Source organism: Bombina bombina, chromosome 6 (genome assembly GCF_027579735.1).
Source record: "Bombina bombina isolate aBomBom1 chromosome 6, aBomBom1.pri, whole genome shotgun sequence".
Classification (NCBI taxonomy): domain Eukaryota; kingdom Metazoa; phylum Chordata; class Amphibia; order Anura; family Bombinatoridae; genus Bombina; species Bombina bombina.
Window position 1 is genome coordinate 581697366 of NC_069504.1, and position 25146 is coordinate 581722511.

Below are 25146 nucleotides of genomic sequence, written 5' to 3' on the forward strand. Positions count from 1 at the left end.
GTAATACTCTCTTCACATCCCTCTGTCATTCACTGCACTCTGAGAGGAACCGGGCTTCAGCATGCTGAGAAGCGCATAACAACGTAGAAATCTAGCACAAACTTACTTCACCACCTCCATAGGAGGCAAAGTTTGTAAAACTGAATTGTGGGTGTGGTGAGGGGTGTATTTATAGGCATTTTGAGGTTTGGGAAACTTTGCCCCTCCTGGTAGGAATGTATAACCCAAACGTCACTAGCTCATGGACTCTTGCCAATTACATGAATTAAACCTTTATTAAAGAGGTTATTGTTATTACCTCAATACAAATATGATGCATTCTGTTTTTCTGCAGAAAGCCAGAGATAGGACTTTTTTGCCTAAGAGGGTGCAAAAGTTCCAGCTTTATGTTCCCTAGCTCCACAAAAACTGTGTACACTCCATGCTTAGGAAGCGGGACAGTCTTGCTTACTTCGGCCCCTAATACATCTTGATATAAGGAACGTGCTTTTTTCAAGTCAGGGACTGCTATGGCTACATGATTGAGGCGCCCCAGTTTCCATGGAAGGGTAGGAATTTTCTAAGCCAGATACTGAGAAGATGATATACTTCTAGCTTGCATTAACATGTGGCTTCTACATAACAGTCCTATGAAAGAGACCAATAGCATGTAAGCATAATGGAGCAAAGGAATAAAATATTACTGCTAAAAGCCTCTCAGTCATAACCTTCCAACATACTTACCAGTTTGTTTTTATGATATTTAAACATTGCATCCGTAACAATGAATTTGCACAAATACTCAATCATCAAATATACATCTATGCAATATTTGAGAAGGAGCGGACACGTTTAGAGCCTTTATACCCCCCAAAACAGAGAGGGGCATGAAACCCCAGTTAAGAATAGGGGAACCCCCTCTTTCCAGTATGGGATCTTATTCTCCTGTCATAAATAAGTGATCTGCATAAAAATAGCATTCACCTACCTAATGTATTTACTGTATTTAGGGCAGTAAACCCAGAGGAGCCTCTATCCCTTAAAGACAGCACACAACACAATACCCCTCATATGTAAAAGGGTATTACCTATTTTCAAATACCCTTTTAAGTAGAAGATTATTTCCATAAATGAGGGGCCTCATAGCATTTAAAATAGCCGATGATTGCCATACAAATTTCAATAATTGGTCTAATGTGTGCCTTTTTCAGTGTCCTGGGTTTTAAAATGTGTCCTTGCACCCCAAAATAACTACAACTTTGCAAATAACCCCTCTTTTGAAAGACAAGAGTCCACTCTTTCAAAGAAGTGCTCACGTGCCCAGATGACTATCCGCTAATCACATCTTGCCCTCCAAAATACATAAAAAAAACTTGAGACCCCTGATTTCAAAGCAGCAACTCTGCTCGTTCAAATGAGTAGTCTTGTGTCCACAATGCTGCCAGTGGAATGACATAATAATGATACCAATCTCAGAATTAGTTCTATTTTGGTGGTTACAACACATTATAAGAGGCCTTTATTAACCCTTTACCATAATAATATATAATTTTTTATTTTTTTTTAAATGCCACACAGCATTACTTTTATTTACGATCCAACTCAGGCTACAGAAAAAAAGAAGGAAAATTCATTACTGACATAATATTTACATAATTGGGGATAAATTGCATGTCAATTTATATAGAACCATGATACAGGTATAGTTCCTACTTTGATTGAGCCTATAATACCTAACTTAAAAAATCAACCATCGGCATCGACTGTTATCCCCTTTAAAGGGCAACGAGAATAACTCATAAATTAATAAACAACACTGTTCATACTGATTTTCTCCAAATGCTCATCATAATATTTTCTTTAACCTTGAGTGGATACCATTTTTTTACACTCACAAACCAAAAAAAAAAAAAAAAAGAAAAAAAGGGGGGGGGGGGGGTCAGGGAAAAAAAATAATTAATTCCACTGCCTTCTGTAAGTCTCGGCATGCCGCTCCCCTGGCTCCCCAAAAGACCCCAACATATCCCTCTCCATTTCTCTTATGATTCTAGCCATAGTGTAGGAAGAACTCCTTCAATAACCAATAACTGGAAATGTACTGACTTCTTCAATGGAGAGATAAAACGCATTTGATCTGCCAAAGGCCACACCAGGATCACTTTAAGCCACTTTCTAAAATAATTTCTTAAATGGTTTTCCGAAAGTAACTTATAGTCATGTAATTTTATATTTATTTGCAATTTTAAAGCACTAACAAATTCTGCAATACTCAAGATCCTCCTAGAACCCCATTTCCTGAGAATTAGATTACGAGCAACTATTATGGACATATTAATTAACACTTGGTCTCCCCTCTGGGTCGGATACTTCATCAAAAAATAAAAAAATAGGGAGTAATTGAAACATCTTTTTTAAGACTTCTATTTAACCAGTAGTTAATCTTACCCCAGTACTGCCTGATCCTTGTACATGCCCATAAACAGTGAACCAAGTCTGCCCCTTCCACCTCACACTTAGGACATTTACGTCTCATTCCATTTTGTGCCCACTTATTGATCCTGTCTGGGGTTAAATAATAATATATCATAGGGCCTCATATTTGAAAGACGGAGGTTCCACAATTCAAGTAAAGGGTATATTATGAGGGGTGCGGTACTAACTTGCACGTTATTGTCATCGCTCACATCCCTACAGCGCTGGTATTACAGGTTATCAGGCAAGAAGTGAGCGTAGAGCAAAATTGAGCTCCATACCGCACTCCAATACCAGCGCTGTTGAAAGCTGCGGTGAGCTGGTTTTACTTGCTCGTGCACGATTTCCCCATAGAAGTCAATGGGGAGAGCAGGCTGAAAAAAAGCACCCGCAATAAAGCAGCGTAAAGCTCTGTAACGCAGCCCCGTTGATTCCTATGGGGAAACAAAATTTATGTTTACACCAAACACCCTAACATAACCCTGAGTCTAAACACCCCTAATCTTACACTTATTAACCCCTAATCTGCTGCCCCCGACATCGCTGACACCTACATTATATTTATTAACCCCTAATCTGCCGCCCCCGACATCGTCGACACCTATATTATAATTATTAACCCCTAATCTGCTGTCCCAACATCGCTGACACCTACATTATATTTATTAACCCCTAATCTTCCGCCCCCAATGTCGCCGCAACCTACCTACACTTATTAACCCCTAATCTGCCGCCCTCAACGTCGCCGCCATTATAATAAACATATTAACCCCTAAACCGCCATACTCCCACATCGCAAACACTAGTTAAATATTATTAACCCCTATTCTGCCACCCCTAACATCGCCGCCACCTACCTACATTTATTAACCCCTAATCTGCCACCCCAACGTCGCTGCCACTATACTAAATTTATTAACCCCTAAACCTAAGTCTAACCCTAACACCCCCTAACATAAATATAATTCAAATAAATCTAAATAAAACCTACTATTAATAACTAAATAATTCCTATTTAAAACTAAATACTTACCTGTAAAATAAACCCTAAGCTAGCTACAATATAACTAATAGTTACATTGTAGCTAGCTTAGGGTTTATTTTTATTTTACAGGCAAGTTTGTATTTATTTTAACTAGGTAGAATAGTTACTAAATAGTTATTAACTATTTACTAACTACCTAGTTAAAATAAATACAAATATACCTGTAAAATAAAACCTAACCTGTCTTACACTAACACCTAACCTTACACTACAATTAAATAAATTACATTAATTAAATACAATTACCTAAATTACAACCCCCCCCACTAAATTACACAAAATAAAAAAATAAATTATAAGATATTTAAACTAATTACATTTAATCTAATAGCCCTACCAAAATAAAAAAGCCCCCCCAAAATAAAAAAAAAAAACCCTAGCCTAAACGAAACTGCCAATAGCCCGTAAAAGGGCCTTTTGCGGGGCATTGCCCCAAAGAAATCAGCTCTTTTACCTGTAAAAAAAAAATACAAACAACCCCCCAACAGTAAAACCCACCACCCACACAACCAACCCCCCCAAAAAAATCCTAACTAAAAAAAAATAAGCTCCCCATTGCCCTGAAAAGGGCATTTAGCTCTTTTTCTGCCCAAACCCTAACCTAAAAATAAAACCCACCCAATAAACCCTTAAAAAAAAACTAACACTAACCCCCAAAGATCCACTTACAGTTTTGAAGACCGGACATCCATCCTCAACGAAGCCGGGAGAAGTCTTCATCCAAGCGGCAAAAAGTCCTCAAAGAAGCCGGGAGAAGTCTTCATCCAAGCCGGCAGAAGTGGTCCTCCAGATGGGCAGAAGTCTTTATCCAAACGGCATCTTCTATCTTCATCCAGACGGCATCTTCTATATTCATCCATCCGGCGCGGAGCGGCTCCATCTTCAAGACATCCGGCATGGAGCATCCTCTTCAATCGAAATCTTCTTCCAGAATGAAGGTTCCTTTAAATCACGTCATCCAAGATGGCTTCCCTTGAATTCCGATTGGTTGATAGAATTCTATCAGCCAATCGGAATTAAAGGTTAAAAAATCCTATTGGCTGATCCAATCAGCCAATAAGATTGAGCTTGCATTCTATTGGCTGTTCCAATCAGCCAATAGAATGCAAGTTCAATCCTATTGGCTGATTGCATCAGCCAATATGATTTTTTCACCTTTAATTCCGATTGGCTGATAGAATTCTAGAATTCAAGGGACGTAAGTCATTTTGCGGTAAGGCCAAAAAAAGTATGCGGTGACCCTAAACCTGCAAGACTCGTAATACCAGCAGGGTGTAAAAAAACGGCGTTAGAACCTGTTAACGCTGCTTTTTTACCCTAACGCACAACTCGTAATCTAGCCGTTAGGTAATAGTATTTAATTAATGTAATTTATTTCATTGTAGTGTAAGGTTAGGTGTTAGTGTAAGGCAGGTTAGGTTTCATTTTACAGGTAAATTTGTATTTATTTTAGCTAGGTAGTTATTAAATAGTTAATAACTATTTAGTAACTATTCTACCTAGCTAAAATAAATACAAACTTAGCTGTGAAATAAAAATAAAACGTAAGCTAGCTACAATGTAACTATTAGTTATATATATTGTAGCTATCTTAGGGTTTATTTTACAGGTAAATATTTAGTTTTAATAGGAATTATTTAGGTAATGATAGTAGGTTTTCTTTAGATTTATTTGAATTATATTTGTTAGGGGGTGTTAGGGTTAGACTTAGGTTTAGGGGTTAATAAATTTAGTATAGTGGCGGCGACGTTGGGGGCTGCAGATTAGGGGTTAATAAATGTAGGTAGGTGGCGGCGATGTTAGGGACAGCAGATTAGGGGTTAATAATATTTAACTAGTGTTTGTGATGCGGGAGTGCGGCAGTTTAGGGGTTAATATGTTTATTCTAGTGGCGGCGATGTCCGAAGCGGCAGATTAGGGGTTAATAATTTTATTTGAGTGTTTGCGATGCGGGAGGGCCTCGGTTTAGGGGTTAATAGGTAGTTTATGGGTGTTAGTGTACTTTTTAGCACTTTAGTTATGAGTTTTATGCTACAGCTTTGTAACGTAAAACTCATATCTACTGACTTTAGATTGCGTTACGAATCTTGCGGGATAGGCTGTACCGCTCACTTTTTGGTCTCCCAGAAAAAGCTTGTAATATCGGCGCTATGGAAGTCCCATTGAAAAAAGACTTTACGCAAATGCATAAGTTCATTTGCGTTATGGCCCAAAAAGTGTGCAGTACAGCTTTTTTGGCAAGACTCGTAATAGCAGCGGTAGTGAAAAAGCAGCGTTATAACCCATAAAGCTGCTTTTTCACTCATAACGCAAAACTCGTAATCTAGCCGAATCATAGGTACTTAGGATAACCTGGCAGTAACCACTACTATTTTTTATGTTGTTGATGTTACAGCTCTAAACTAATAAAAAAAAATGTTTTTATGATATTTAAACTATGAAATGAATACTGAACGGCTTGGCATCCGTAACAATGATTTTGCACAAATAATCCATACACATTTCAGATGTGTCTAATGAATAGATTGCTGTGTGCTATAACATGTTGGTTTGCAGTAAATCGTCAGATTATTAAAATTAAATTGCTAATGCAGTTTCTAGTTAAAGGGATAGGAAAGTAAAAATTAAACTTGCATGATTTAGATAGAGCATGTCATTTTAAGACTTAAATTCACTTCTATTTTCAAATGTGCTTCGTTCTCTTAGTATCCCTTGTTAAAAAATGAATACGCACATATCATACACTAGTGGGAAGCTGCTGCTAATTGGTGCCTGCACACATTTGTTTCTTGTGATTGGCTAAATAGATATTTTCAGCTTCCTGTCAGTAGTGCAATGCTATCCCTTCAGCAATGGATAACAAGAGAATGAAGACAATTTGATAATAGAAGTAAATTGGAAAGTTGTTTAAAATTGTATGTTCTATCTGAATCATAAAAGAACATTTTGGCGTTTACTATCCCTTTAACCTCTATATTTGTATAGACTGTGAACATCATTGTGTTCTTTGCATACACAATTAAGGTATGCTGCTGTAGAAAAGTAACATTTTGTTTTGTATTCAACTACAGGGATGAACAACGAGATGTATTTGTTTGGTCTTGGTCTATTTTTATATAACGGTTAATTTGCCAAGTTATATGTGAATGAGGGTTGGATAAAACATATTAAATGACAAAGAAAAACAACAAATGTAAAGTACTTAACACCTTCCTGCTGGGACTTATTTGTCCACATCGGAACAAAGTTCTGATGTAAACAAATAAGTCAAAAACTTAAATGAATGATCACATGATTTGAATGATGGGATCCGGTCAGGGGGAGTGCCTAGGACGATCCCATTAAGAAAGTAGCTATAGCTTCATGACAGCAAAACTGCTAGGATTTTCCATGCTGCCCTTATGGCACTAAAGCCCAGCACAGTTAGGCTGGCATGGAACGTCCTAAAAGCAGAAACAGGTTAAAAGGACAGTAAACACTGAGATTTTAATATAAAATGTTTGATTATATGTGTAGTAAAAACTTTGCAACATAGTGAGTTGAGTGCCCTTGCACCTTCCCTCTCCCACTGGTGCTGCGTGAGAGGGGACTGACGCTCCGTGATCCAGCTTGCTGACTGAGGAAAACACAGTTGCATCCATTGCTACTGTCCGGAGCCCAGGAGGGAGGCTCTAGGGGATAGGAAGCATGCACCTCGACTCCTCCTCCCACCGGTGCTACGAGTGGAGGAGCGAGAGGGTCCTACAAGCGGAAACTTCCTGGTGCCTACTCCTGGGACGATAAGGATTCAGGGTTCTTTCTGTGCAGCCAGTCTAGCTGGAGGCTCCGCTGAGTCCATTACAACGGAGGGGAATCCTAAGTACAACAACTCTGCAAAAGGTAATGTCTCTTTCTCTCTGTTACTTCCTTGAGCTGCCATGCTCACGGGGAAATGAAGTGTACGGCTAAAAGCAAGAAATGCCAAGTTGCAATTTTCTAGGAGGCATCATGCATAAACAGCTACCACAGTGAGGGGGTCTCTCTCCACGTCACTTAGTATATCAGCTTGGGAGTTAGAATTAAATGTGGCCTTCTTTGCAATTAGCCTTGTCTTATAAAAAGCGGGAGTGCATATGACAGGAGCGAAACTAAGGCTGGGGGCTTCTATAACGGACGTGAAGGGGTTAACTGGGATTTAGGAGAGAGGGGGAGGAGGCCGGCTTAGGAGATAGGAGCATAGGAGCATAGGGGGAAGGAAGGAAGAACAGGGAACAAAGGAAAGGTGGGGTAGGTGTAAAGATGCGGTACTTAAGGGGCAGGTATTATAAGGCAGAGCAGCAGGAAGTGAAGCACATTAACAATTTTTCTTGTTACTTACCAAATTTTGTTGCAGAAATGGCTCTAAGGAGCAGGGTAATTTCTAAGAAATTGTGAAAGAACTTTGGATGCTGAAGTTTCAGTTATTGCTAAATTGCTAGCTGGTAATGTATAAAGAGGTATTACAACTTACGCTTTCTTTATAGCAATAGCATAGCTGAAGCTGTGATTTAAAGGTGTATTTTATGTCTATAAATTAATATTAAAGGGACATAATACTCATATGCTAAATCACTTGAAACTGATGCAGTATAATTGTAAAAAGCTGACAGGAAAATATCACCTGAGCATCTCTATGTAAAAAAGGAAGATATTTTACCTCACAATCTCCTCAGCTCAGCAGAGTAAGTTCTGTGTAAAAAGTTATACTTCACCTGCTCCCAGCTGCAGGTAAAAAAAAAAAAAAAAATGAAGAAATGAACAGCAGCCAATCAGCATTAGCAGTGCTGAGGTCATGAACTCTTACTGTGATCTCATGAGATTTGACTTATCTCTCATGAGATTTCATAGTAAAACTTCCTTTACCTGATTGGTGAAATAATATGAGAGTTCACGATGCTCATCCCCTAAGATGTCCCATGACAGACACACTAAAATGCTGCTTAGAAATCCTTTGCAATGGGAGGTGGCTACTGAGGAACTTTTGAGGTAAAATATATTTCTTTTTTACATAGAGATGTTCAGGAGATATTTTCTAGTCAGCTTTTTACAGCTATGCTGCATCACTTTCAAGTGTTTAAACATTTGGGTATTATGGCCCTTTAAATAGATCAGTGTATCCTATATAATAATTATACTAGCATTAGTAAATTTATTACTGTAGAAAAGGGTTTTTGTATTTTATACTCATAAGTTAATTTTTAGTTTTTGGTAAATGGTTTAGAAATTGTATTGTGGCTAGATTAGACTTATTAATGCTGTACTGGTTGTACTGGTTGATATATTGAATTGTTAATAATGTATACATTGCTCTAGTTGATTATTTAACTCATACAAGACTATTTTGGTTAGATGCTATATTATACCTCCTGGAAATTCCATTAGGTTTGAGATTTGCTAGCTAAACGTTGTTAAATAAGCCATATGCCGAATTGGTTAATGTTACTGGCTAATTATAAATTGTTCTATCTAGTAACATTAAATTGTGATAGTTGATGTTATTTCATTTTGATTGAAAGTTAATTACTAATAATATTGTGACCATATCCAGGATACAGACGATTTAATTGAATAATAATCTAAATAGTTCTATACCTTGCTTTATATTATCATTTTAATATGGTAATAATCAATTAATATATATCTGGTCATTATCAATATTCTATTTACTGCATAAATATAATCACTGTGTTTATAAAAAATAACCTGTTCAGAAATTAGGAATTATTTTAATTTGGGCCTAAATATTAAAGGACCAGTAAACACAGCAGATATACATAATAAGCAAATGCAAGATAACAAGACAATACAATAGCATTTACTCTGAATTAGCACTTAAATCAAGAGGTGATGACAAGGGTAGGAAGTCAAGGCAAACATTCCCAGAGTGGGTCAAAGGTATACTGCTATATGCCGAGTGTTTTTTAACTCTTATCCCAGACAAAGTAAATGGGGTATTAAGATACATTCACCTGATAGCGGATTGTTATATAACATGCGGGGGTTACGTCTGGAAGGACTATGATGGGGAATTTAGGAGAGGTAATTTGCAACTGGGGGATAAAGGAAGAAGGGATTTTGGGGTAAAAATACTCGACATGTGGACTAGATTGATGAAGGTGTCCGATGTCCAAGTGGGGAAACCAATGGGGCAATTAAAGCAATCAAAACAGAGGTAAAGGAATGTTGGGCTTTTAATGAGTAAAGGTGTGACAGGGGGAATACGTGCAAATATAAACATGTATGCAGATATTGTGGGGGGGCACGCTGGGGTAGATTGTAGATGGAACGGTAATGGAAATTTTGGCAGAATGCCCTTTCGCGGGTGCAGTGGCGCCAACAGTGGCACGACAATGGGGCATAGCCAAAATCCCGCTGAAAGTAGGTAAATTGATAAAGGAACTAGCAGAATACCCCTTAGAGGAGGAAAGAATTATATTAATAAAAGGATTGATCATGGGGTTTGTGGTACCAGTTAAGGGGATGGTTAAGTGAGCTGCGCAAGCTAGGAATTTGAAATCAGCAACAGAATTCCCAGAAATTTTTTTGAAAAAAAAAAAAAGTAATGGAGGGGGTAACAAGCAGCTTTTTCGTGGCCAGGGGGGAAACTGTAGTGGGGGAGCAATGGGGAATGGCCAAAACACCATTGAAGGTAGAAAGGCTACTAAAAGAGTTAGTAGACTATAATAAGGAAGATGATAGGGCATTGCTAACAAAGGGTTAGTGCCAGTAAAAACTGAAGTGTGCGGGGCAGAACAATTCAGGAATTTAAAATCTGCAACAGAGTACCCGGCGGTACTGCAGGAAAAATTAGAAAAGGAAATAAAATTGGGGAGGATGGCGGGACCATTTACGGAAATACCTATAGAGGGATTAGTGATATCACTCCTAGGAGTGGTACCCAAAAAAGAAAAGGGAAAGTTTTGCATGATACAACACTTGTCATATCCGAGAGGAAAGTCAGTAAACGATGCAATTGATAAGGCAGATGCGTCAGTACAGTACCAATCGTTTGGTTCAGCAGTGCACATGGTGAAAGAAGTAGGGAAGGGCGCATTAATGACAAAGGTAGACATAGAGTCAGCGTTTAGGCTGTTACCATTAAATCGGTGCAGTTTCAAACTAATGGGATGTAGATTCAACAAAATTTTTTACATAGACAAATGTTTGCCAATGGCCTGCTCGGTCTCATGCTCCATATTTAAGAAATTTAGCACATTTCTGCACTGGTTGTTGGAAAAAAGAACGGGATCAGACAGAATCGGACATTATCTAGACGATTTCATGGTAGTGGGCGCAGCAGGGAACAGCGCATGCACAGGGTTGAAGAAGGCGTTACTTGATATGCTAGAGGAGCTGGAAGTCCCAGTAGCAGCTGAAAAATCAGAAGGGCCATGCCAACGGTTGTCATTTTTGGGTATAACTATTGATACAGTAAAAGGGCAATGCGAGCTACCAGAAGAAAAAATAGCAAAGGCACGACAGCTTATAGAGGAAATGGTAGGGCAGAAAAAGGTGACACTAAGGGAGATGCAGAAGCGGCTGGGAGTGCTTAATTTTGCATGTAGGGTCATACCGGTGGGGAGAATTTGCAAGAGAAGATTGGAATTGGGAACAGCAAGGGTAAAAAGCCTGAGCATATGATTAGAGTGACAGGAGCAATGAGGGAAGATATGAGGGTGTGGGATACATTTCTAGCGGAGTTTAACGGAATCAGAATATGGCCAAGAGCAGCAGCAGCAAACGAGTTAGAGCTTTACACAGATGCGACAGGGAGCGCAGGTTTCGGTGCATATCTACAGGGGAGATGGGGTATGGGCAAGTGGCCAGCAGATTGGGAAAGCAGCGGATGGGTGAGGAACCTGGCTTTATTGGAATTATTCCCCATTGTGGTAGCAGTAGAGCTGTGGGGAGAAACACTGAAAAATAAAAACATAACGTTTTGGTCGGATAATCAGGGAGTAGTAGACGTGATTAACAACCTTTCAGCATCTTCAATGCCGGTAATAAAGTATTTGAGATACTTAGTGCTAAAATGCTTACAGCTGAACATCTGTTTTAAAGTGAAACACATTGCAGAATATAAAAATGTAATAGCCGAAGCTTTGTCGAGGTCTAATTGGGTGGTGTTTAGAAGGGCCGCGCCTGCCGCTAGAAAAGAAGGTGAATGCTGCCCCATCTTTCTTTGGCAGATTGGGAACGCATAGAAGGTATAAGAGAACTGGTTGGAAAATCTTTGGCCCCAAGAACCTGGAGGGCATACGATACCTATTGGAAGCAGTGGTTACGATTTAAGGGTAACGCGATAGGGGTCCGGTCAGCATTGCGTTAGCAGGAGTATCTTTCTTTGCAAAGCTAAGAGACAAGGAGGACATGAAAAAATCATTTGTGGTCAGGAAGGTGTTAAGAGCATGGCAAGTGGGTGAAGTTAAAAAGTCAGATGACAGGGAACCAATCACAGAGGAAAGGTTGGGAAGAATGATAATGATACTGGAGGAGGTTTTCAGAGATAGGGGGGAAGCTAGGTTGTTTAAGGCCGCATTCGCTATGGTCTGCTGAGGAGCATTTAGGATAGGGGAATTAATAGCAACAAGTAAGGTGGACGCAAAAAATGGAGTGGAAAACTCAGATGTAAGGCTATACGGGGACAACATAATGATGCTAGTAAGGAAATCAAAAACAGACAGAGAGGGAAAAGGAGCGTGGGTGGCAATGAGAAAGACAGGGAGCAACACATGCCCAGTAGCAAGAGTAAAAGAGATGTTAGGAACAAAGCATGAGGAGGGCAGGCCATTTTTAAGACACATGGATGGTCCAATCTGACAAAGTATCAGTTTAAAAATGTGTTAGAAATGGTGACAAAAAAGCTGGGATGGGATCACATGCAGATTGCGCCGCATTCCTTTCGAATAGGGGCTGTGACTAGCGCGGCAGAGAAAGGGTATTCAGAGGAAAAGATAAAAAATTTGGGGAGATGGAAATCCCAGGCATTTAGATCATACAGGGAGTGCAGAATTATTAGGCAAGTTGTATTTTTGAGGATTTTTTTTTTTTATTGGCAAACAATGGTGTGGCGTATTTATTTCAGGTATTACGGGGGGGGGAGCTAGGGTAGTGAATAAGGACACTTATGGTACTGGTATAAGGGTCGGGTCAAGGAAGGTAAAATGGACCATCTAAGACTTAATCTTTCCCTGCAGAAAATGGACTGCTAAGGTTTTGCTGATCTGGAAAGATATTTTTTTTTCTTTTTCTCTTTCCCCCTGACATGAACGTCCTTTCCTTTTTTTTCCTTGTGCAGTATCATTGGATATACAGTAAATAATGTCAAGCTGCAAGTTTGACCGGGTGAATTGTAGAAATATACCTGCTGCTAACTGTTAAACTCTCTCTCCCTTACTACTAGGGCTACGGAGTAGCATATCTGTATATGCATGATAAGATAAAGAGAAGAGGGATTACAAATTAGGTTGCTGGTCCAATCAGTAGGAGATTTACATGTGACACCTACTGGCTGCAAAAGTATATGCCTCACTTAGAAACATATTGCTTATAATAGCTGAATGTTCTAACATTGCAACTTTTTACAAGCAATTGTGTTTCCATTTGATTTTTATAGAGCAATCTTTTAACTCCGATTTAAAGAACCAGGTTTACTAGATAACTGCTGCAATCTGTGTAAAATAAAAGGGTAAAAAGCTGGCTCTAGTAAATATCTAACCAATAATAGGGGCTGAAAGCGAGCCGGACTCTAAGGAAATGTTAAAAATGATAAGAGTTGTTGGGTTGGTAACTGTACAATTTTATCTTTTGCCTAATCCCTAAATTCTATGTCCCTTACACGTCTCCTAGACTAGTTGATTGTATAGATTGTATGGTACAATTGCATATTCAAGATACAACAAAAGGAAAGAGGAATTATTAATTAAAATCATTGACTTTAACAGTAGAAAATTTATACATAGGATCCACTGATTGTAAAAATAAGTGTTTTATCTAGAAACATAAAATTTGTAACAGTCTAATATGTAAACATTTAAACTCCTTACGAGTAACCGTGAAGAAATAAAAAAAAGGTTGTGTCAGTTTTTGGAGCCCATCTTAGGAGTCTGGCCCCGTAGACAATTGGTTCAATTATTGTAAATATAAAAAGGTAGAAAAAAAGGTAAAAAGAAAAAAGGGCTGGTTCCAGAAACACCTGGCTAATAGCAGTGGCCAAGATTGAGGCAGATTCTAGAAAATATAGCACACAATAGATCGACTACAAGAAGGAGTTCTAATAGTGGCCTGTTTCACTAAATTTCCCCTTTGTGTGGATTTCATATTTTATTAACTAGAGGTAAAGAGTGTATAAAACACCTGCTTCTGTATGGTAAAACAAAAGAGCAGAGGGCTCATTATTTCTAAATAACGTGTGGATTTAGCAGCGGATGCCTGTGCTTGGTTTTAACAGGTCCTCTTAGGAACTGCAGCTAAACAGCTTAATATATAAGTTCTTGTTGGAATATTTTTATTCAACTGACACTGTTAAAGCAGAAAGAAGGCTTTCAAAAGTGTATCTGGACCTAAGGGCCAGGTCTATGTGTTTATCTTGACTGCAACTCTGGAAACAATCCAGAGGAGCTTCACATTCATATATTCAAACAACAACAGTTAGAAAGCTTTTACAGCGAAAACTACCCCTGTGACAATGTATAATTTTTTTGTGTTAGGATAGGTTGATAGGCTTACAGTTTACTATTCTAACGGTGTATGTCATAGAACTTTAGGCTGCTGTAGCTATCTTCCTTTTCTAGAGGCTGTAACAATATTAATTTACGTACTGTGCGGTTAAATTAACTTCTTGAGATAGGCTCTGACAGAATCAATTAACTTGCTATTCTTGGTTCGCCACAACGGGTATAGGGGCTTAACTTAAAGTTCACCCTCCCCCCATTTTTTTTTTCCTTCACTTTAAATTCATGCCCAGACACTTATTCACCTCCCTTCTTTCCTTCTTCAAGGGTTTTCCCCTTTTTTTCTCTTGAGTGCTTTTTTTTTCTCGTCATGTTTTTACGTTTTTGGTCAGGGAGATCACTCCCCATCTACTTCACTATCTAACAGCACATGGATAAATTCCTTAATTCACAAGCTAAAACTCCTTCCCCAGCTATGGCGACCAAATGAGACAGGAAAACTAAGAATACACTAGATACCCTCGCAGATATTGATTCAGCTCCTGCCAATCCCCCACACCCTGCTGAAATGGTAGGAACCCAAGCTTTGGTAGCTAGTATCTCTGAAGCCCTGGCCCCTAAGTTTGACACCCTTAGATCAGAGATTAAGCAAGACATTCTAGCTTTAACCCAAGAAATCAGACAATTATCCTACAGGTTGCAAGAAGTAGAACAAAGGGCTTCGGACCTAGAAGACCTCACCAAAACACATAGCTCAAAGTTTAAGGCTACTGATACCTGGTTACATCTTGTTTAAAAAAAATAGTAGGAAAAAAAGGGGGCGGAGTTGCTCTGTACGTGAAAGACTATTAAAGTAACTGAAATTGTAGAAATAAATGACAATGTAGAAAGTGTTTGGGTAACTATAGAAACTGAAGGGAAACAGGTGTTTAGAATAGGAGTAAACCATTACAGTATGAAGCATCAGACAATTTATTCATTGACGAAATAGCCAAAATTACAATTAAGGGCAATGTTATTAGTAGTGGGGGACTTTAATATGCCTGATGTAGACTGGGAAGTACCTGTTGCCAAATCAACTAGAAGTAAATATATCCTGGAATCTCTTGAGCAACTAGTAAAAGAACCAACACGTAAAGAAACTATATTAGATTTAGTACATACAAACAGTGATATAGTGAATCTTTGAAGGAAGCAACTACCCACTAAGAAAGCAGCGAGTCTCGTAGCCCAGCTGAAAGCCAATTTAACCCCAGGAATGACTATCCAGCCTCCTTAGCTGAGATGGGTATTTCTTATGCAATATAGGAAATGCAATCTTGCTTTCTTATAATTTACTCGTCATACTAAAAAATAGTCGGAGACCTCCACTTGTTAATAAAACACAGGATGCATGAGGGACAGGAGAAAACGACACTGCAGTAGCATGTGGAATCGAATATGCAAAAACTCCTGCTTGCAAGTCCCCAAACCAGACCACAAAAGTACACCATGTGGGTCCTAATATGTTGCGGACACTGCAGAAATGTGGTAAAATGACCAATGTCAACATACTCCCCAATAGTAATATCTTTCAGAGGAGAAGGTCTCAGAAAAAGTGGAAAACACAATTTTATATATATATATATATATATATATATATATATATTTTAAAATAAACTCCTTATTTCTGTCGTGTACAAAAACAATCCAATTAAAGAGTTAACACACATCGCTAAACATGAAACAAACAATGTCACGTGCCACAATTCCATATAGGTTCTTCAAGGAACCGCAGAGCTCTTGTCTCTTTTCAAGACGACGGGGTGGAAGATATCCCTTGACAGAGTACCCTATTTAGTTTTTCTAGGGTGTTTTTTCTCCAATTTACATGTAGATTTTCTAGGAGAATCTAAGGCGAGTCAGTCTATTCTTGGCTTTGCCTTACGCTTTGGTCTTCAACATGCCAATCAGTGTTTCTATGTATGGAAGAGTGGACCTCATGGTAGCTACCATGGTTCTTATTCTTTTTGCTCTCTTAGGGAGCACAGATATTGCAGACTTTTTTCCTTCTGATCGCCCCTGGACTTCCATTTAAGAGTTTGCTCTCCTGGATCTCGAAGCTTGTGCCTTTTGGGACTGTTGTGAGAGATTGTGTATCCGATAGTCTACCTTCTGGTCTGGGGTCCGGTCTATGGGTTCACTGAAAACTAAGGGACTGTGGTCTGTCTGTCCAATTTTTCAGTTGACAGGTCGGTCAACATTTTGTTTGTAGATAATTCCATTCCTTTGGGTGGCATGAGAAGGTCTTTAGCTATTGTTAGGTGTTTTTTCAGGAGGGGGTGTCAGTTCAGAACTGGGCATCGGGCACACCGTACCAGATGGAAATTAGTACTTACCTGTTCAGGATATCCAGGAGACTAGATTTCAGACCACGCAGCTATGATCCCAAAAACTATTCTGTTTATTGCAAGTTGTAAGGCACTTTTATAGCCAAGAGTTACAGCATATCGGGTTAACAAGTGACGTATTCATAATTACATCATCTTACATAGTATTTCTATAAGAACAAAGAAACTCATTTAAAATATAATTGGAAGAAAAGGAGTGTTAGGGAGTCATTTCTACAGAAATACCAAACTTCAGATAACAGTAACTGGGCCTCCTAGCCCAGCACAAATCACAGCCGTTTGACATCTTGTAGAGATAACAATGCATCCAAGTACATCGTCATTCTCAGGGCTATTCTATCTATGCAAGTCTCCCTAACATCAGCATATTTCTCACTACATAAAAAAACACTATAATAAAAGATTCATTAGACAAGATGGATGCCTAAGACAAAATGGCGGCGAAGAACAAGATGGCGCTAGTCATGCTAACAATTCCTAACAGCTATGAAGGAAGCTTTCCACTCCCTCTTAGCAATGGCCTTGCAGGACTTGGTTTTACTGGTGAAGATATCATCCTCTCCTCTGTGGAGTTTTGCCTCTGAAGACAGACCAAGACCCGCTCCTTCTTAAGTCTAGTTTCTCTGAGGCCATCTCTGTGGGACTAAACGCTTTGCCCTGGATATAGAGTTCTCTCAGATAGGGTCCTTATCCCTCTGTTCCAGGCTCATAAGCCTTTGTATCGTTTGATTTCATATGGTCTGGAGCTCCTATTTCCTGGTACAGGTCTCAAGGTTTTTCCTTGGATCCTGTCGGTTCTCCAAGAGAGTTTTGGAAGGAGGTGGTTAGCCTCTTTTTTCTTAAAGGGACAATTTGTCTTTTTGGTTTTCTTTCACAAGAAGTTAGCTAATCTACCAGACATTCAGTCTTTATTTAGGCCCTGTTCAGATAAAGATCTGTGTTAACATTTGTTCCTCCTCCTTGGAACCTCAATCTGGTTCTTTGTGTTCTGTAACAGGCTCCGTTTGAGCCTATCCTTTCTGTTGCTCTTAAAGGGGCAGTAAACCTATAAATGTTATATAATTCTGCACATAGTACAGAATTATAATACATTAGCACACCTCCATGTTTCTAAAGCAAAGGATTATATAGATATTTCGCAACGAAAACAGAACGCCGCTTCTGGCTCTACTGAATAGGTCTGTTATCTTCTCATAAGCCCATCGCAGGCAAGCAGTCTAGTCCCAGCGCGCCCGATTGCGCTATTAAACTCAATGTAGCTCGCTCCCGCTCTGGTCGTGGGAACGAGCTACATTGAGTTTAATAGCCCGATCAGGCCGGCTGCGATTAGACAGAGTGCCCAGATGAGCTTAGAAGAAAACAGACCCGCTCAGTAGAGCCAGGTGCGGCGTTTTGTTTTCGTTGCAAAATATCTATATAACCCTTAGCTTTAGAAACATGGCGGTAAGCTAATGTTACATAATTCTGCACTATGTGCAGAATTATATAACATTATTTGCTAGGTTTACTGTCCTTTTAATCTATTAAATCTTGGAAAATGTATTTGGGATTTCTTCCTAAAGTTGTTTCTGGTCGCATTATCAACCAGGAAATCGTATTTCCTTCTTTTTTTGTCCTAGTCCTTTTTAGAAAGGACGGTTGTTTATCAACTTGGAAGTTGTGGGTGCCTTAAAGGGACAGTAAAGTCAAAACTAAACTTTCATGATTCAGATAGGGCATGCAATTTTAAACAACTTTCCAATTTACTTTTATCATCAAATTTGCTTTGTTCCCTTTGTGGTATTTTTGAAAAGATAAACCTAGCTAGGCTCAAACTGATTTCTAAACCGTTGAAAACCGCCTCTTAGCTCAGAGCATTTTGAAAGTTTTTCACAGTTAGACAGTGTTAGTTCATGTGTGCCATATAGATAACATTGTGCTCACTCCCGTGAAGTTATTTAGGAGTCTTCACTGATTGACTACACTGCATGTCTGTCAAAGGCACTTAGATAAGGAGGCTGTCTGCAGAGGCTTAGATACAAGGTAATCACAGAGGTAAAAAGTATATTAATATAACTGTGTTGGTTATGCAAAAACGGGGAATGGGTAATAAAGGGATTATCTATCTTTTTAAATAAGAAAATTTTTGGTGTAGACTGTTCCTTTAATGTTCTACCTCCAGGCTAAGGATTTTAAGCGGTCTCCTGCTTAGTTCATAGTGTACACAGGTAGACTTATGAGTCTATAAGCCTCTGCAACTTTACTTTCCTTTTGATTAAGGAGTGTCATTCGTTTGGCTTATAAGGAAGTTAGTCAGCAACCTCCTAAGAGGATTACAGCTCCCTCCTCCGTGCGGTGTCTTCTAATTGGGCTTTTAAGAACAAACCATCCATGTAACATTTCTGTAAGGCGGCTAATTGTCTTTTTCTAAATTTACAAGTTTGATGTTTTTGCCTCAGCTGAAGCACTCTTTTGTAAGACAGGTTCTTCAAACAGTGCTGCCTTCAGTTTAGGTCCACATGCCTTTAGTTCTCCCTCTCTGTCCATTCTGTCTCTTCTCTAGCTTGGGTATTGGTTTCCCAACAGTAATTGCATGGATTTGTGGACTCTCCATGCTATTGGAAAGAAAACAAACTTTATGCCTACCTGATAAATTATTTTCCTTCCTGGCATGGACAGTCCATGACCCGCCCTATTTATTGTTTTGGCGGCATTTCTTTATTTTTTCTAAACCACAGGCACCTATATACCCCTCTGGTGTTCTTCTACCTTTCCTTTAATCCTTTGGACTGAATGACTGGGGGAGTATGGGTAATGGGAGGATACTTAAGCTCTGGCTATGGTGTTCTTTGCCTCCTTCTGGTGGCCAGGCGATGAATTTCCCAACAGTAATTGAATGGATTTGTTGACTCTCCATGCCAGGAAAGAAAATAATTTATCAGGCAAGCATACATTTTGTTTTTGGTCTGTGTTTAAAGCACTTAGAAAAGGAAGACTATTAAATTCATACATTTTAAACTAGTATTGAATATAAGACTAGAAATTTACAAACAGATTTTATTTTTTATAAAACTTCTGTATGAATTTACAGATATTTAATACATCCAACTTTCAGAGATCACATTTCAGTCTATATAAATATGCTTGGCTGTCTCTTCTTACAAACAAAAAAAAAGTTCGCTTAAGAATTTACAATGGTGTGTTATAGTTTAAGTTTATGGGCAGACAGTACATTCTCTTTCTTAGACTTCTTCTGCGCCATTTTAGCACCTTTGACTTGTAATTTGACTTGATCCTGTAGCTGAGAAAAGAATGCATGAGAAGACTTCAGAGCTTTATCCTTCCCTTCATCCTAAAACAGAAAGCAGAAAAATATTAGATGAAATGTGTACAAGGTAAGCTATATAGTAATAACTTTATGCAGTACTCAACAGAAATGAAAGAAATTAACATGTTTTTCGATTTATGCTGTTAGCTTCCTGCAGTCCCAAATTATTACTTAAATAATCCATATGTCCAGAACAGAATATGTGCTTACTGGGCCTGAATAGTGATAATAAGCTACAACATGTGGAATGCTATTTGCATCATAAATATTTAAAGGGAAATTTTACTGAAAACATTACATGATCTAATTGTTGGTGACACTTTTTAGACCTACATCATTTCGCGACACAGTAATTCAGTTGTACTAGCAAACAGGAGGTTAAACTAACTTGTTTTAAGAGATACGGACTCATACAGAAATTATATAATAACGAAATGTATTTACAAGTAACAGCATGTATGTTCAAGAATTAAAAAAAGTTTAAAAACACCAATAACTACTTACTAGCTGCATACCCCCCCCCCAAAAAAAACACTATGACTTCTGACTTCAGCTCAGCGTTTAAAGGGACATAATACTCATATGCTAAATCACTTGAAACTGATGCAGTATAACTGTAAAAAGATGACAGGAAAATATCATCTGAGCATCTCTATGTAAAAAAGGAAGATATTTTACCTCACAATCTCCTCAGCTCAGCAGAGTAAGTTCTGTGTAAAAAGTTATACTTCACCTGCTCCCAGCTGCAGGTAAAAAAAAATAAAAAAAATGAAGAAATGAACAGCAGCCAATCAGCATCAGCAGTGCTGAGGTCATGAACTCTTACTGTGATCTCATGCGATTTGACTTAACTCTCATGAGATTTCATAGTAAGCTTCCTTTACCTGATTGGTGAAATAATATGAGAGTTCACGAGGCTCATCCTTTCAGCTGTCCCAGGACAGACACACTAAAATGCTGCTTAGAAATCCTTTACAATGGGAGGTGGCTACTGAGGAACTTTTGAGGCAAAATATCTTTCTTTTTTACATAGAGATGTTCAGGTGATATTTTCTAGTCAGCTTTTTACAGCTATGCTGCATCACTTTCAAGTGTTTTAAACATTTGGGTATTATGGCCCTTTAAGCTGCTGCCCTAGTCCGACTGACTACTGTCCGCGCTGCAAACACACTGTTATCCCACTCACTGACTACACATGCAGTCACGAGCCGATTGAGGAAATTACACGTGCAATCAGGAGCCAATGTGCCACCAAAGCCGTCAATGGTAATAGTTTCAGTTCCCGGTGAGCTGCGCCAATAGGTTAAGATGATCTGTGACCCACTAGGTATCAATCACGTGATATGCAGGCGGAAAGTCGGAAACCAAAACATTTTTTTTTTTAAAAATGTAAATTTTAAAAAATTTGTGCTGAAGCAGGGACACACATACACACTGCCGCCGACACACTAATGTGTCACGACACACAGTTTGGAAAGCACTGGTCTACACCTTAGTCATCTTAAAGTCTTACCTTAGATTAAGCTGCAAATATCCTCCTGCATCCTTTCTATATCATGCAGCAGTAACAGTAAAAAATAGTTATTTTAAAATGAATATTGTTTCTGGCCACTTTGAAATGGCTGCCAAGCTCAGCCCACTGATGACATCATGGTCTGGGCAGTATCTAGGCACTCTGCTGAATAGCATTGGTAGTCTATTGAATTCAACTAGTGAGCCTTTTGTGATTGGATGCCATATGCAGCCCAGATTGTGATGTCATCTGTGGGCTGAGCTTGGCAGCCATTTCAAACTGGCCAGAAAGAATATTAATTTTAAAATAACTTTTTTACCATACCTGCTGCATGATATAGAAAAGGTGCAGGAGGCTGAATTTTAAAAATGTCCCTAGAATGGCACTTTATTTTCAACTTTGCATTGAGGTTTCATGTGCTTTGTTTAGGAGAGACGAGCACAGACTATGACCCAAAATTGTTAGCGAAGTCAAAGAAAAGTTGCTTTCTTACATTTTACTGAAAAAAATGTACAAAGCAAGTGATATTCAGTGCAGACATTCCAGCAATGCTAACAGAAAATCATTGTAAATAATGTCTTGACCTCTCTCAAAGAAATGGACAGCAATAAAATGGTTAAAGGCCCAATGCTTCATCAGCATTAACAGTTCTACAGTATACAAAATTTAAATTACATTTAGCTGGGAGTTCAGTCTACTAAAACAGTTAACATGTTAGGCAATATTATGTTATAGAAAAGCCTTGAGAATGTAACTACTAATGTTTTTCGTTACATGAAGCACCATACCCAAAACAAACTATACACTTTCACTTGATTAATTCCATCTAACATTAAAAGGGACATGGAACTTATTTTTTTTCCTCATAATTCAGATAGAGCATACATTTTTTTAAAGTTTTATTGTACTTCTATAATCAAATTTACTTTATTCTCATTGTATTCCTTGTTGAAGAGAATACCTAGGTAGGTAGCATGTACATATCTAGAAATCTATTTGGCAGCAGTTTTGCAAGAATGCTTTTGGTGTTTACACAATGAACTGTATAACATTGTTAAAAGCATTGCTGCAAAACTGCTGCCATTCAGTGCCCCTGACTTGTGCTCGTTCCTGAGCCTACCTACCAGCTTTTCAACAAATGATACCAAGTGAACAAATGTTGACATTTGATAAAAGAAGTAAAAAATACGGGGTTTTTTTCCTACACTCGGTGAATCAAGGTAAAAAAACTTGCGTTTCATGTCCCTTTAATTTTTTTTTTTTTTTTAATTTTTTATTGAGGTTGTAGGAAGAAATTTAACATACATGAAGTGCCATAAAACACAATAGTAAGAACTTAGACAATATTTCACAGAAGTGAGACATCATATAATAAATGGTCTGGTAATAAATCTTTTTAGGCAGGTAATTGAAACCTCTGTTTTATATTATTAACTAATCTTATTCATGTTCCTCTAATGGTGCTAAGGGTTACTCTTGAACCCTGCAAACTTGTACAGTGAGAGAAAGGAACTTGGCATTGAAAATGGCCGCTTTTGGACCAAGATGGGTAGAAGAAAATTGGTAACTGAAATAGGAAATGCAATAATTGGAGTTATAGAATAGAAAAGAGAGAGATGGGGAAGTCAACAGACTGTAGCTGTTTTGGTCAGAATGGGGGGGGGGAGAAGGAAAAAGAGGGGGGGGACCCTTGTGAAAAGTAAGAGTTATTCGGGGGAGAGGGAGTAACAATTAGTGGAACACCATTTCATAATATCAATATTGTAGATACTGTTCTATCCCAATGCTAGAACTGTGGGTGCCTATGTATTCTGGGTTTTAATTTACATAGTGAGTGCTAGCTAAGTAGGGAGAAAATAAAAGCTGGAAGCTAGATAAGTAACCCAAAGGGTTATATGGGAGAAGTGATAAGCAAGGAGGGTTATCAGGCAAAATATATCAATGACTATGTTAGTCCCTAGGTTAAGCGTTGTGGCAGGCCTGTAAGATACATATTCGTGTAACAGGGTGAGATAAGAGATGTCTTCATAGGATCTCACTTATGAACAATTGCAAATATGTAAAACTTATAGAAGGATTTAAACATATTAAACACTTATTCAGTTTTAGCTTTAGCAAACAGCCCTAAGCAACGGTAGGGATATATGATGATTAAACTAGATTAGGCATAAGCTTCTAATGTGTGAAGTATATACAAAAGAAAAAGAAAACTGAAAACATTTAACGGTGTCCATAAAGTCTCATATCTGGAAGCTCATGGAACTGTCTCTGAGTATGTTCGCCACTATCCCACTCCTGACCTGGTTAAGTCTGTGCAGTCTCGGATCTCTCCTGAGTTGAGGCAGATGTTCAGAAGGGGATCTCAGAGGGGCTTTATTGCGGAACAGTCCTGGGACACATATGGCCTGAGCTCTTTCATGTTGCAGCTGTATCTATAGGTCATATGGATTCTTCGCCGCCCCGGGTCCCCCACACAGGAGCCGGCCGCATCTCCTGCACAGGCAAACCAGGGCAGCGGGGCAAACACTGAATCGCCAGCTGAAGTAGAGGTGAGATCGGGAGGACAATTAGGAATCTGGGGTGACAGAGGAGGCCGTACTGGAGGAGGTGCTAGCTGCGCGGGAGAACCCTTCTGTAAGAGAGAACCAGGCCTGTCAGTATGAGGATCCCTGCATTGTATCTTGGGTGAGGTAGATTTCCGTGTTGTTTGTAGCATGTCCCTCCAAGTTGATCTGTCGCAAGTGCTCTCTGTAGTGAGGGTCGGGGAAAACTCACCGGTTTGAGGATCAATGTGTTTCTTGGTGGCCTCCTCCCCTTCTGCCATAATGGTGGTGTCAGCTTCCTCCTTTGTGTAAGGTGCTCTGACTATCAGGCTAAGCTCTGCAAAATAGTTATCCATTTTCAATCCCAGATCTCGTAGCAGTGACTGGATCAGTGAAGCTTGTTCCGCCATGATGTAAGAGAGAGCTCCTTATCATACGGTGTTGTCAAATAGTTGTGGCGTTTATCTTTATCTTTCTTGTCGCCTCTATTCCTCTCCCACTAGCAGCGCCTGAGCGTAGTTGTAGGTTTAAAGAAGGAAGGGGGTCCGCCGCTCTGATCTCCGGGTATGGTGGAGTGTGCTTCAGCAAAGCAATGAGGGCTGTGTGTTGTTTCCCGGGATCAGGGCCGCATCATACAGAGGTGTATTGCTGTGGCTCCCGCTGTGCACAGCTGAGTAATCTTGATATCTCTGGATTCAGTAGCTCTCGTAGATAAAGCTGCATGGGCTCCAGAAGTCGGATCATATATGTTTTTATAGTAAAGTTAGAGTTAGGAAAAAATGTGAGCGGGAGCTCTGAAAAACACGTCTTTTCCCCTCCAAGGCTGACTCCGCCCCCCATGTCCCTTTAATTTTAAGAGTGAAGCTTAGGAAGTAGCTGCCTTTCAGCAATGCTTCTAGCTTGTTAAAACCTCTGAGTCCAGGAGATGAGAATCACTAGAAAAAAACAAATTATGCTTACCTGATCATTTCATTTCCATCGTTACGAGGAGAATCCATGGCTTCATTCATTACTTGTGGGAAATACAGAACCTGGCCACCAGGAGGAGGCAAAGACACCCCAGCCAAAGTCTTAAATACCACCCACACTTCCCTCATCCCCCAGTCATTCTGCCGAGGGAACAAGGAACGGTAGGAGAAATATCAGGGTATAAAAGGTGCCAGAAGAACAAACAACTAAATTTAGGTCCGCCCAACAGAGTAACGG

At 39.1% G+C, this 25146-nt stretch overlaps 1 protein-coding gene and 1 pseudogene across 1 annotated transcript in view; both read right to left on the reverse strand.

Annotated features, from left to right (window-relative positions):
- LOC128664523 (methylmalonyl-CoA epimerase, mitochondrial-like) overlaps positions 1 to 7415 on the reverse strand; it is a 79497-nt pseudogene extending 72082 nt beyond the window's left edge.
- Positions 7416 to 19599: 12184 nt separating this feature from the next.
- MPHOSPH10 (M-phase phosphoprotein 10) overlaps positions 19600 to 25146 on the reverse strand; it is a 94505-nt gene continuing 88958 nt past the window's right edge. Inside the window, exon 11 of the mRNA XM_053717554.1 lies at positions 19600 to 19908. Coding sequence (XP_053573529.1) covers positions 19759 to 19908 — 150 coding nt within the window. The 3' untranslated portion in view covers positions 19600 to 19758. The remainder of the gene's footprint in view (positions 19909 to 25146) is intronic.